At 46.1% G+C, this 13,671-nt stretch overlaps 1 protein-coding gene and 1 non-coding gene across 5 annotated transcripts; both read left to right on the top strand.

Annotated features, from left to right (window-relative positions):
• Positions 1-13,506, top strand: LOC132216589 (syncytin-1-like). 4 transcript variants are annotated; one of them, XM_059665877.1, is made up of 4 exons: positions 4-295; positions 6,791-7,274; positions 7,668-7,707; positions 8,758-13,506. In XM_059665877.1, the coding sequence occupies exon 4, from the start codon at positions 8,772-8,774 to the stop codon at positions 10,704-10,706; it is 1,935 nt and encodes a 644-aa protein (XP_059521860.1). In that variant the 5' UTR covers positions 4-295; positions 6,791-7,274; positions 7,668-7,707; positions 8,758-8,771; the 3' UTR covers positions 10,707-13,506. The 4 variants fall into 4 exon arrangements, with proteins under 4 accessions (XP_059521857.1, XP_059521860.1, XP_059521858.1 ...); XM_059665874.1 differs by having other exon boundaries at positions 1-295; positions 6,791-7,707; XM_059665875.1 differs by lacking the exon at positions 6,791-7,274 and having other exon boundaries at positions 11-295.
• Positions 7,496-7,586, top strand: LOC132217709 (small nucleolar RNA SNORD88). The gene has a single exon (XR_009448977.1). It is a non-coding gene; the product is annotated as a small nucleolar RNA SNORD88 (small nucleolar RNA).
• Positions 13,507-13,671: the final 165 nt, after the last annotated feature.

The raw sequence follows: 13,671 nt of genomic DNA, 5'->3' as shown, positions 1-13,671 counted from the left end.
AGTGCCTGACGCTCCTGACAGGACAGCAGGCGTCGATATTGCCTCGGTTTGTGTTGTCCGCCTACGGGGGCAACGTGTTATGTCCCGACGTTCAGGAGGATTCTAACGGGGACAGACACTGTCCCTTCCCCAAGCACCAAGGCGGGGTTTCTGGCACCGGCGCCGCCACTAGACGCCTCGGGGCGGAGCCCCAGACTGGCCGTGGGGGGTCCTCGCGAGCGGCGCGCTCCCTAAAGTGGGACGCGAGCGCGAGCGCGAGCCCCGTCGCGTTTGTTGAGGAGAAAGTCGGAATCGGGTGAGTTGTTTCCTTCGTCTTCGGTTTCTCTCCGTCAGCGCGGCGGGGCTTGGGGATCGGGGCCGCGCGTGCAATGAGGTGCCCGGGGCTGTGGCGGGATGGCCACGCTGTCGCGTGGTTGGGACCACGGCCTTCGCCTCGCATCTTGGGGCGTCTGGAGCGGGTGGGGGGCGCGCGCAGTGGGGAGGGCTCTCGCCGCTGGCGCGCTCGGCCCGGGCGTCCGCCATTTTGTCCGTCTTCCTGGGGGGCGGGGGGCGTGAGGCGGCGCGTTCTCCTGAGGTTTACCGCGCGCGCTTCCCTTCGGACGTTGCTTCTGTGTTTCCCACCCCAGGCGGCTGCGCATGTTTTGCCGCTTCGAACAGAGACTGAGGGGAGTTAGGACCCCAGAGGCCACGAAGGGGAACGTGGGAGTGGGGTCTCCACGCGAATGGCTGGTGTTCTGAGAAGCGGATAGGAATGGACTCAGAGGAACTCAGGCGGGTGGATCCAGCTGACGGATGGAAGAATCCTCCTACCTCAAGACCTAGGAAGACAGGTGGCGGAACAGACGCATCGGGCCGCACACTTGCGTGGAGTCAAATTAGCTGAACTCCTAAAGAAGAAATACCTAGTTCGAGGACTAGACCGCTTAACTGGAGATAGAGCCAGAAGATGTCGCGCCTGTGCATTAGTCAACCCCGATCCTGTGCCAGTGAAGGAACCGGGGACCCGGTTCAGAGGCAGCACCCCCGGTGAGCACTGGAAAGTGGACTTCACCGAACTTCCCCGGCACGGGGAGGATACAGGTATCTCCTTGTGTTTGTGGACACTTCCTCCGGGTGGCCAGAAGCGTTCGCCAGGAAGAGAGAGACTGTCCAGGTCGTAGTAAAACAATTGGTTTTTGAAATTCTGCCCCGATTCGGCTTACCTATCCACATGGGGTCTGACAATGGGCCGGCGTTCATCGCCAAGGTCACCGAACAATTGGCAACTACCCTAAAAATTAAGTGGAAACTCCACTGTGTCTATAGGGCACAGAGTTCAGGGCAGGTAGAGAGGATGAATAGGACGATAAAAGAAACCTTAACTAAGTTAAAACTAGAAACTGGCGGAGATTGGGTGAACCTCCTCCCTTTTGCCCTACTGAGGGCTCGATGTACCCCCTACCTTGAGAAGTTCACTCCTTATGAAATTGTGTTTGGGAGACCGCCTCCCCTTCTCCTCGGCGTGGGGGAAGAACACATGGGGGGAATAACTAACAGAAACCTCCTTAAGTCTCTACAGGCATTACAACAGACCAGAGAGGAAGTCCACCGGCTAGGCCGCCAGCCAACACCAGAGGCGAGCGCACCGCCTAGACCTCCGGTGGCACAACCTGGAAGCTTGGTTTGGGTTAAAAGGTTAAATCCTGGACAGTTAGAACCAAGGTGGGAAGGACCCTACATTGTTGTTCTCAGTACTCCTACAGCCGTCAGGGTAGCTGGAAAGCAGCACTGGATACATCACACCCGGCTGAAAAAGGCACCTGAAGAACTCCCAGGGGACCAGGGGAAATGGCAAATCAGCCCGACCGACGACCCACTCAAGGTCAAGTTAACCCGGGTGGGGAAGGAATAATAACCTTACTACTACTATTGGCGAATCTGCCCCACCCTTCAGAGGGTGGGCTAGAGCCCCCACCCAATACACAGGACTTAGTGCGGGAACTTTATGGGAGCCCTGTGACTGCACGGGAGGGAGTGCGGGAGTGACTCCGTCCCAATACTCCCAAACAACTGATTGTGGCAGTAAAACAGCCTACTTAACTTTTGTGGCTTTGACGGGGGGTGGATTTAAACAGGGATGGAAGTGTGTCAGTAAACCTAAAATTATACTGCCAGAGAAGGGCAAACCCGGACCGTGCCCTTCCAACTGTCAGATGGCCACAGAAATGCATTCCACTTGCTACCGGGAGGTCCAGCAGTGCACCCATACAGATGGGAAAATCTATCTAACTGCCATCCTGCAGAGAACGTATTCTGGTTCTTTTGGAGGGGACTGGGACACTAGCAGTAGCCAAGGGTACTCCAAAGTTGCTCAAGCCTCCTGCCGAGGCAATCTTGGCCAGGCTAGCTGCTGGTCACCTCGTGCCCCAATCCACGTATCTGATGGGGGGGGACCCACTGATCGGGTTAGAGAAGCTGAGGTACAAGAACAGATAGAACAGATGATTCACTCCTTGTACCCACCCCTCCGTTACCATCCTCTGGCTCTCCGCAAGCCCAGGGACATCGATCTAGATGCCCAGACCTCCGACATCTTAGAGGCTACCCTTAGAGCTCTAAATGGCTCTAACCCGTCTCTGGCCGCAGACTGTTGGCTATGTATGACTCTTGGGACAGCCATGCCCCTTGCCCTCCCCGCCGGGAATTCTTCCATACAGGAGGCTGGAAGCTGCAGCCTCACCCTTCCCTTCAGAATACAGCCCGTAAGGTTCAATACCTCCCTATGTTTTAGGGGGCTGTTCCAGAACAATAGCTATGACTTAGATGTAGGGTATCAGACTTTCTCCGAGTGCACCCAGGTCTCAAACCACTCCACACCCCTCTGCCCAGCCCCTGGGCAGGTTTTTGTTTGCGGGGGTAGCCTGGCCTTCACAGCCCTACCTGTCAACTGGACAGGATTATGCATACAGGCTATTATCCTCCCTGATATAGACATTATCCCAGGAGAAGAGCCCGTTCCCCTTCCTAGTCTTGATTACATAGCAGGACGCAGTAAAAGGGCTATCCAATTTATTCCCCTACTCGTAGGCCTAGGAGTTTCGGGTGCTGTGGCATCGGGCTCCACAGGACTAGGAGGAGCTATACACTCCTATACCAAGCTTTCCAATCAGCTAATTGATGATGTTCAAGCCCTCTCGGGAACTATAAATAACCCCCAAGACCAAATAGACTCTCTACCTGAAGTTGTCCTCCAGAACCGGAGGGAGCTCGACTTACTCACTGCAGAGCAGGGAGGGAACTGCTTAGCCCTCCAGGAACACTGCTGCTTCTATGCCAACAAATCAGGAATCGTCCGAGACAAGATCAAGAAGCTCCAGGAGGATCTAGTCAAGAGGAGGAAAGAACTGTCCGACAACCCCTTATGGAGCAGCTTCAACGGACTCCTCCCCTATCTACTTCCCCTTTTGGGGCCACTACTTGGACTTACACTAATGTTAACTATAGCCCCCCGCATTTTTAGGTCGATAGCTAACATGATTCAAGCCAGGACTCAGGACCTTAATATCCTTGCTCTCCGTGTCCAGCACCAAAATCGCGCTATGGACGAGGAGAGTGAGAGCGAATCAAAAGTTTGATTCCCCCCCCCCCCCCCCCCCCCCCGTAAGAGGAGTGGGGAATGAGATAGAAATCGCAGGGTGGGGGGCTCAGCCAGGGTGGAAAAGTACTGAACATAGCTTGTAACTTGAATCAGACATAGGGGAAGACCAGATTTGAAAAACAAGTCAAGATAAGGGTGCTGTCTGGGGAATGAAGGAAGTTGAGCAAAGCCTGTCAGGGAGAAGAATAGCTTTAGCAAAACAGCAGGAATTCCGCCAGAGTGGCATCTGGGGAAAGAAGGAAGCTGGGCAAAGCCTGAAAAACAGCAGGAATTCCGCCTGGCCCTCGCGGGGGGGGGGGGGGGGGGGGGCTGTTAGTTCAGTAGCCAAACAGTAGGAATAGGACAGATCAGCCAAGGTCGGGAGGGGTGATAAAAGGAGGGACTGCCCCTCCGCCCTTCGCCCGGCGATTGCCTGCTGCTGTGTCAGCTACGGCAGGGGCCCAGATTCGAATCTGTAATCAATAAATGCTTGCTTGCTCTAACTAATTAGAAGTCGGTGGTCTGTCTCTAGGGAACTCGCTCCGTAACACTGGGGGATGGGGCCTAGGAATCAGGATTTTAAAAAGATTCCCCGGTGACTAATGTGCAGCCAAGGTTGAGAACCGCTGCCTTATGGCCTTGGACTTGGGGCTTCCTGGCTGCTGGGCAATGGCTCGCCCCAGGCTACCGGCCGGGAAGCTCATTTCCCGTCTCCCCCACCAAACCACCATGTCCCAAGTGGGAAGATTTTTCTCATTCATTCATCATTGGCATTGCCGTCTTTTCGCCACTGCCCCACACGTTTCTTTTTTTTTTTTCATGCCCCCTTTTCACTTTTTTTTTTTTCAGAGAGAAAAGGAGAGGGAGAGATCGAAATATCAGTGCCTCCTGAGCGCCCCCTACTGGGGATCGAGCCCGCAACCCAGGCATGTGTCTGACCAGGAATCCAACTGACCTCCTGGTTCATCAACCACCGAGCAACACTGGCCAGGCCCTAATTGTCTTTTGAGGGGCAGATGCTCTTCACCCTAAGTGCCCTTTGAGAGGGAATTTCTGGGAAAGCATGGAGGGAGGGAGGTGCCAGCTGGACGTGGGTATGGGGGGCAGGGGAGATAGTGTCTCTGTCTTTTTTTGTTGTTGTTGAAAGTGTTACATACAGGTGTACTGGTTAATCGGATTTTTTTCAGTAGATGGAGTTACACATGGGTTGCTATATATGCAATTTGAAACGTATGCTATTTGGCATTGACAGCAAGCTTCAAACCTTCCTATGTCAAATTTTCTGAAGGTGTTAACATAGATTTTTTACACTTAAAAATGTCGAATTTCGTGCCAAAAAAAGAGCATTTGGGAGAAGTTTTAATTCATTATTTTGAACAGAAAAGTGCTGCTCAAAGTTGTATACTTTGGGAAGCTTATGGTGAACATGCTCCATCTCAAGATACTTGTGAATGCTGGTTTAAACGCTTTAACACATTGTATGCGGGAAAAACGTATTTATACTTTTTATGTTGACTGGTGGTAGAGTGCGGGACACGTATTAATATGTTTTTTATAGACTAGCGGTAGAATGCAGGTAACGTATAAATACGTTTATTTTTATACTTTTTTATTGCTCTAAAGGGATGCTAACATGAAGATATACGAATTCCAAAGGACAAAATTTGGGTCTCTAACACATACTGTGGTGAATTATGTATGTACTTCCAGGTATAACGGTAATCTATTCAACTGCGTAGAGTCATCCCTTCACACAATTCCAGTATTTGTCTTTAAAATTTAAGAAAAATAATTCAGTATACATTTTATAGTAAATCACGAAAAGTTTCACTGAAAAAAAATATGCAAAACTAAAGTTATCATAATTTTACTGAACGTTGCCATTTGCACAAAAAAATTAGCAAAAACGGCCCGCGCCACCTGTTAGCGCGCGATAAAACTACCCACAAACAATGTGTTAAAAGTGATGATTTCCATTTGAAAGACAAAGACCATCCTGGTCAACCAAAAAAGTTTGAAGACCAATAATTACAAGCCTTATTAGATGAAGATGTGTGTCAAACTCAAAAACAACTTGGAGAAAGATTAGACATTCCTCAGCAAACAATTTCCGATTATTTACAAGCAATGGGAAAGATTTTAAAGGAAGGAAAATGGGTGCCACATCAACTGATCGAAAGACAAATGGAAAACCCGAAAAGTCATCAGTAAAATGCTGCTTCGGCGGCACAAAAGAACGTCTTTTTTGCATCGAATTGTGACTGGCAGTGAAAAGTGGATTTATTTTGAGAATCCCAAATGCACAAAATCATGGGTTGATTCAGGTCAACCATTGACTGCAAGGCCAAATCGCTTTGGAAAGAAGACAATGCTCTGCGTTTGGTGGAATCAGGAAGGTGTGGTGTATTATGAGCTTCTAAAACAAGGTGAAACTGTTAATACTGATCAATACCGACAACAAATAATCAATTTGAACCATGCTTTGATCATAAAACGACCAGCATGGGCCAGAAGATATGGCAAAGTAATTTTGCTTCATGATGACCCACCATCACACACTTCAAAACCAGTTAAAGACATGTTAAAAGATCTTGTTGGGCCCTAACCGGTTTGGCTCAGTGGATAGAGCGTTGGCCTGGGGACTGAAAGGTCCCAGGTTTGATTCCGGTCAAGGGCATGTACCTTGGTTGCAGGCACATCCCCAGTAGGAGGTGTGCAGGAGGCAGCTGATTGATGTTTTTCTCTCATCGATGTTTCTACCTCTCTATCCCTCTCCCTTCCTCTCTGTAAAAAAAATCAATAAAATATATTTTTTAAAAAATAAAAAAGATCTTGCCTGGGAAGTATTAACCCACCCGCCGTATTCACCAGACCTTGCTCCTTCAGATTACCTCTTGTTCCGATCGATGGCACACACTTTCTGAGCAGCACTGCAAAACGTATGAAGAAGTGAAAAATTAGGTCTCTGAATGGTTTTCCTCAAAACAAGAAAAGTTCTATTAGAATAGTATCCACAAATTATCGGAAAGACGGGAGAAATGTGTAGCTAGCGATGGTCATTATTTTGAATAAAGCACTTTTGATGTTTCTGTTGAAATTACATGTTTTGATTACAAAATCCGCATTATTAACCAGTACACCTGTTCCCTTTTCCTCCCCATTGATCCTCTCCAGCCTGTCCCTTGTCTGTCCGTCCCCCCAAACCCTCACCACCCCATTGTCTGTGTTCATGGGCCATGCATATGTGCATTCAAGTGGACAGCATATTTCTATACAAAACTCGGATTTAAGAGTTTCTGCTTGCTAAAGAGTAGCTCACAATAGGAAGTGCTTGCCCTGTATCAGTACTTTTGAGAACTCACCAGATCCTCTCAGATCCTGATGGCAGGCATTTAACTTTTTCTGATTCAGAAGGTTCTGGTATAGCTGCTTCCCCAGGTTAAGAAGCAAGGAATGGCGATGCAGGCCTGGCCCAGAGCTGGATGCTTTGGGGAGCTGGGTGGGAAAGCAGGCCTGAGGTGTGGGCAGAGCACGTGCAGGGATGTGCTCATCGGACCCACCTTGGAGCTGAGCCAAGGGGACACCTTCATCTCATTGGATTCTGCCAACAGCCTGTCTGCAAGGCGAATCTATTCCCATTTTCAACAGCGGGGCTTAGGTCAGGTGCTGCAGGTCATACAAGTAGTGTGACACCCAGGGATAAGCCACTGAGGTGTCAATGAGATACAGTGTCAGAAGGCAGGCGATGGGGGTTCTCTTGTTGTAGCTCAGGGCCACGTATTAGTCATTTTTCCTGCCTGGATCTTTGCGTTCTTGTCTGTGTTGTCCCCTTAGGACTGTAGGCAAGTAGCTCTGGGGCCTGGGTGAAGACAGTGACTAGGGTCCCCATGATGTCCAGCACTGGGCTCTGACCTCCCCTGAGGACATGGTGCCCCCTGGGATCTTTGATACCCAGGGGTCTGAGGGGCCCTGGCTCTGGGGAGGGATGCATGGGGGACCATGGTTGCCCTGCACCCCGCTGACTGCTTTCCCTCCCTACTCCTTTCTGCAGGTGGTTCCTCCAGGAGTCAACAGCCCCCTCATCCTTCTTGGTAAGAAGTATCTTATTAACTCCATAATCATGTTAAGTTTCTAATGTTACAAATTTCTAGTTGAAAAGACCTAAATTGTGGTGATGTTGGTATAATGAGAGGTGCTGAGCACCCACTCTGAGCATGCACAGTGCTCTGCACTTGTTCCTTCAGACCTCAGGAGCCCAGTGAACTGGGTCGTTTGTTCCTGTTCCACAGCTGAGGACCTGCACGTACAGAGACTCTGATTTTCCCATGCCCCTCTCCTTTTTGAAAAGGGGAAAGGGCCTTATTTCTGCAACCTTCATGCACATGGGGGTGCTCTCTGTTTGCCTCTTCCCTGTAGCTAAGTCGGCAGAACCAACGAGGTTGTTAATCCTCACCCAAGGGTATTTTTCCATTGATTTTTTTTGGGAGTGGAAGGTAGAGGGAGAGACACATCAATTGGTTACCTCCCACACTACCCTGACCTGGACTGGGGATTGAGCTTGCAACCGAGGTACATGCCCTCGACTAGAACCAAATCCAGGACTCTTCAGTCCATGGGCCAACACTCTAACCACTGAGCCAAACCGGCTAGGGCAGTGGCCGGGAAACTGTGGCTTGCGAGCCACATGCGGCTCTTTGGCCCTTTGTGGCTCTTCCACAAAATACCATGTGCGGGCGCGCAAGTACAGTGCGATTGAAACTCCGTGGCCCATGCACAGAAGTCGGTGTTCAGCGTGGGCAAGTCTTATTTTGAAGAAGTGGCATGAGAAGAAGGGGTGGGTGTCGGTCGGTCAGGCGATGGGAGACGCGGCGCAGGCGGACTGCAGGATACACAGCGCAGGGGAGGCGCACGCGATTTATGTACAAGTTGAGTGAGCAAGCCAGTCAACAGTCTCATTGTGCAGTGGTTAGTGCTAGTCGTGTCCGCAAATTGCATGCAGGTGACAAAAGTACCTACTCGAAGCATAAAGTTACCTGTATTGTTCCAACCAGCTGCAAATCCTGCAGGTATTTTTGTCATCAATTTAAGAATTGTACTTATTTTGTGTTGGTGGCTTTATTATAAAATGAAACATTTTTTAGGTGTCCTGTTTGACATGACTACAAAGAAGAAGCGAAGAACAGAAGATGAAAACCGTGAATTTAAAGTTGAATGGACCGAGACTTTTGCATTTATTCAAAACTTAAATGGCCTTCCGACCTGTCTTATTTGTCAGGAAAAATTGGCGCATAATAAGAAATCAAATGTGGAGAGACACTTTACAACTAAACACGTGTCATTTAGTATTAAATATCCTGTCGGTGATGCAAGGAAGAAAGCAGTTGAGGAACTTCAGAAGAGTCAAGAAAAATTAAGTTCTGAATTTAATTACTGGATGCCATCTTCCAACAATGTTAATATTGCAAGTTTTGTGGTTAGTCAAGAGATTGCTAAGAGAGGAAAACCATATACAGATGGGGAATATATAAAAAGTTGTTTTATAAATGCATCCGAAGAGCTATTTCGGGATTTTAAGAACAAAGCAGATATTCTAAAAAAAATTAAAGAGTTACCATTGTCTGCTGAAACAGTGAAAGATAGAACAGTCAAAATGTCTTCGAATATAACCAACCAGCAAGTCGAAGATCTTAAATTGGTTTCAGCTTTATCAATAGCAGTTGGCGAGTCTTGTGACATAAATGATACAGCACAAGTTTCACTTTTTGTACGATTTATTTCATCTACAGGTCCTAAAGAAGAACTTTTAGGATTATTGCCACTCAAAGGTCAAACATGTGGAGAGGATATAGCAAATGCTGTAATTGAGTGCTTTGAAAAACATCATATTCCACTAGATAAAATTGTCTCAATTTCAACAGACGGGTCAAAAAGTATGACTGGCGTAAGAAACGGATTTGTTGCTATTTTGAAAGAAAAAATTAATCACGAGATACTTACTTACCATTGCATCATTCATCAAGAAGCGCTTTGTGCGCAGACATTTCCAGAAGAAATTTGCAAAGTTATGGAATTGGTGATTAAGATTATCAACTCCATTATAGCTAAAGCTCTTAATCATCACCAATTTAAAGAATTTTTAGTTGAAATGGAGAGTGAGTATGCAGATCTGCTGCTGCATAACAAGGTACGTTGGTTATCAAGAGGAAACGTTTTGAAACGTTTTGCTTCCTTATTAGCAGAAATTAAAGCATTTCTCCTTGAGAAGGGTGTTCACTATCCAGAACTAACTAACGATCATTGGATCCAAAAATTTTATTTCATGGTAGATGTTACGTCTCATCTAAATCAGCTTAATCGTAAACTACAGGGGAAAGGAAACACAGCTTTTTCGATGTTAGAAGAAGTTATTTCATTCGAAAACAAATTATATCTTTTTGCTCAAGATTTTGATAGAGAAACTTTGATTCACTTTCCAAGCCTGTTGAAACATCGCCAAGAAAATAATTCTGATATTGACATTTGCTATTTCAAAACAACACTTTTAAATATGAGGGAAGCTTTTCTCAACAGATTTCAGGAATTCAGAAACAGCAAAACGACGTTAGCCTTTGTTAAAAAACCTCTCGATGCTACTGTAACAGAATTAAATTTTTCTCCCTTTAATATTGACATTGGCAACTTTGAAATGCAATTGCTGGATTTAAAAAACAGAGAACTGTGGAGCTCGAAATTTGAACGTCTTTGTGCTGACATAGAAATAATGGAGGAAAACAAATGTGAACTTAGTTCACAGCACAAGTGGTCTGCTTTGAAAGACCTGGAGAAGGAGGATATGTTGATTTTTAACACCTGGAATAGTATTCCTAACTCATATAATCAACTGAAAAAACTAGCATTTGCTGTTCTTTCCTTATTCGGGTCTACATATTTATGCGAACAATCATTTTCAAGCATGAACCTTATCAAAAGTAAATTGAGAAGTCGTCTTACTGATGAGAACCTGGAATCGTGCTTAAAATTAAAAACAACAACATACAAACCTGACTTACCCAAACTTTCCAAGGAGATGCAAGGCCATTGTTCACATTAGTCTTTGTCAGTCATTGTCATGTTTTAATTTTATGGATATTGTAAATTGTAAGGAATTTAATTTTATCAATAAATATGATATCAAGTTTTACTCAACATACCTATAGTTTAACTAAGACTTAAAACTTTAAGTAAAGTTTATTAAGTTAACTTTAGGAAATGTTGTGGAGTGAAAGAAGATGTGTTGAGGATTGAGAAGGTATGTATGTTGAGATGGTTTGGACATATAGAGATGATGAACAAAAGGAGATAGACGAAACAAGTATACAAGATGAGTGTGGATGGGAGAGTTGGAAGGGGTAGACCTCAGCGAACGTACCTCAATCAGATTGAGGACATTTTTAGCAAAGGCCAGCTTAGTTAAGTTAATAACAGGGTACCTGCCTATATAGTTTAAGTTTAAAAAATTTGGCTCTCAAAAGAAATTTCAGTTGTACTGTTGATATTTGGCTCTATTGACTAATGAGTTTGCTGATCACTGCCCTAACCTGCTAATCCTTTTACTGTTTACCAAACTTTACCTTTGATATGCCTGTTTGCTTTGCTAAAGGGCAAATGTGTATTCTAGTCCTGCCTCTCAGCTCCTTTATACAAGTCCAGGAGTGGAATTTGTTGCCAATGGCTTGTGATATGCCTCTTTGTTGAATTTTTAAAAAGTGGGGAAATCTGTAGGATTGGATACATACAAAGGACAATGGAGAGGTACATGTTTCTTTTACAGGTAATGCAAGTTCGTTAACCTCACATAAATATTTTACTGAGGTTATGCAGGTAAAAGATAATGATGAGGAATATTGGGTTCATCTCCCCCCAGTATCAGGGTATATATCAAATAAAAGCTAACGGGTCCGAGGATTCAGAGAGCTTCTCCGCTAGAGGGAAGTTATCCATATTGCATGTTTACCACCCCAAGTCAAGTCTCCTTCCATCACCATTTATCCCTTTTTTCCTCTTCTACCTCCCCTACCCCCTTCTCTCTGGTAGGCACCATACTGTTGTCTGTACCCATGAGTCTTATTTTTTTCCCTTGCTTAATCCCTTCACCCTTAACCAGCCCCCAATCCCCTCCCCTCTGACAACTGTCAGGCTGTTCTCTGTATCCATGAGTTTGCCTCCACTATGTTCATTTATTTTGTTCTTTAGATTCCACATATAAGTGAAATCATATGGTACTTGTCTTTCTTTGACTGGCTTATTTCACTTAGCATAATACTCTCCGGGTCTATCCATGCTGCAGAAAAGTGTAAGATTTCTTTTTTTCTTAGGGCTGAGCAGTATTCTGTTGTGTCACTGTACCACAGCTTTTTTATCCACTCATTTACTGATGGGCATTTGGGCTGCTTCCAAATCTGGGCTATTCTTCATGTTGAGATGACCTTTGGGTAGCCCCTCCAGATACGCATTCGTGGCACCAGGGACGTAGCGTCAGGCATGAAAGATTTCCTCTGGATTTCTGGCATGAAGGGACTTTCATGGAAGTTCAGGGAGACTGATACATACAAGACATCTCACAACCCTTGGGGAAAACCACTCCATCCACATCTTTTATAGAGCATGACTCGAAACGCGCTGTGGTGATTGGATAGGGTTGGTCACTTGGCCAGAATGCAGTCAAACCATTGGCCATTCAGGGACCTATGTTGTGGCTGAAGGAGAAAAGTTGAGCTGGACCAGTTGGATTTTCTTTCTATGACCTGAGAAATCCTGGGAGTCCTGGTGGGCTAGTTCAGTTGGTTGGAGCATTCTTCCTATATGCTAAGGTTGCAGGTTCAATCCCTTTGTCAGGACACATACAAGAACCAACCAATGAATGCACAAATAGGGGAGCAACAAACTCTCTTTCAATGAATGAATGAATAAATAAATAAAATTTAAAGAATTCTGGGAGAATGGAGCCGTTGATGGTTGAAGGTGAAGTTGAAAAGTTAAAATGAGAAATGGGAAAAGGCATGAGGGAGCAGACACTATGAAAATGCAGAAGCAGTAGAAAAGGGATTTGCAGCATCAAATAGAGGAATTAGATGGTTGTTAGCAAGAAAGTCATAGAACATCCGGGAAGAGCCAGGGGAGAGGTGCAGAGGGGAGCCCATCTCCACTTGGTTGCAATATATTATATCCTCACAACAACTACCCACTCCACACACATCTTTCCTAAGAACTGCCCCAAATTTCCTCTTCTCCACACTTCAACTTGGACACCAGCAATGATGTGCCTCACTCCCTTCTGCCACAGCAGTTACCCCTGGGCAGCTCTAAGCTGTGAGAAAGAGCGCTATTTCTCCTGAGGGGAGGTCGGGGAGGGACTTGGTCTCTCAGATGTCTCAGGGCTGTCAGTGTCCTATTTATTCACCTGGGTGGTGCTTTATGGGTGTTCACGAGTGCATGTTTAGCTGTCAACATACTTCCTGCACCCTATTTTGCATATTTCAAAATTTTAACAATGCGAGGTAGAAGAATCTCTCCTTGACTGGTAAGAACACATTAGCTACTCAGGAAAAGGAAACATAAACCCTTTCAAGTCTGTCTTTGACAGGCCATGCCATTGGATATTAGAAAATTCTTACAAGTCTTCATCAGAAAAAGATAAGGATCACATGATCTCGCTCATATGTGGAATCTAAGTAACAAAGTAAACAGATGAATGGAGTGGATCCAGAGAGACAGAAGCGTGGAACAGAGTGCAGAATCTCAGAGCGAAGGTGGGGGAGGGTGGATGGGTGGGAAGTATTCAACCAAGAACCTTTTATGGCCCATGACCACAGATAGTGGGGTGGTGAGGGACTGGGCCGGGCTGGAGGGGGTTAATGGAAAAAGGGGTACATGTAATACAACAATAAAGATTTTAAAGAATTCTTACATGTTTTCTGCCCCCTGAATTGAATCTCCCTTTCCTCCAACTCTTCCCAGGAAAAAGGGGTCCCTTCAGGCAGTGGTGATGGCCAGAGTGGCCATGGGGTCCTGGTCTC

Source organism: Myotis daubentonii, chromosome 15 (genome assembly GCF_963259705.1).
Source record: "Myotis daubentonii chromosome 15, mMyoDau2.1, whole genome shotgun sequence".
Classification (NCBI taxonomy): domain Eukaryota; kingdom Metazoa; phylum Chordata; class Mammalia; order Chiroptera; family Vespertilionidae; genus Myotis; species Myotis daubentonii.
This window is presented reverse-complemented; position numbering and strand designations above follow the sequence as displayed.

What these genes read in the sequence shown, in the direction of transcription:
- LOC132216589 (XM_059665874.1), top strand. Translation starts at nt 7,542, where the DNA reads ATGGTGCCCCCTGGGATCTTTGATACCCAGGGGTCTGAGGGGCCCTGG. An exon ending in CAGCCCCCTCATCCTTCTTG is followed by an intron (nt 7,708 to 8,757) that starts GTAAGAAGTATC and finishes AACATTTTTTAG; the next exon opens with GTGTCCTGTTTGACATGACT.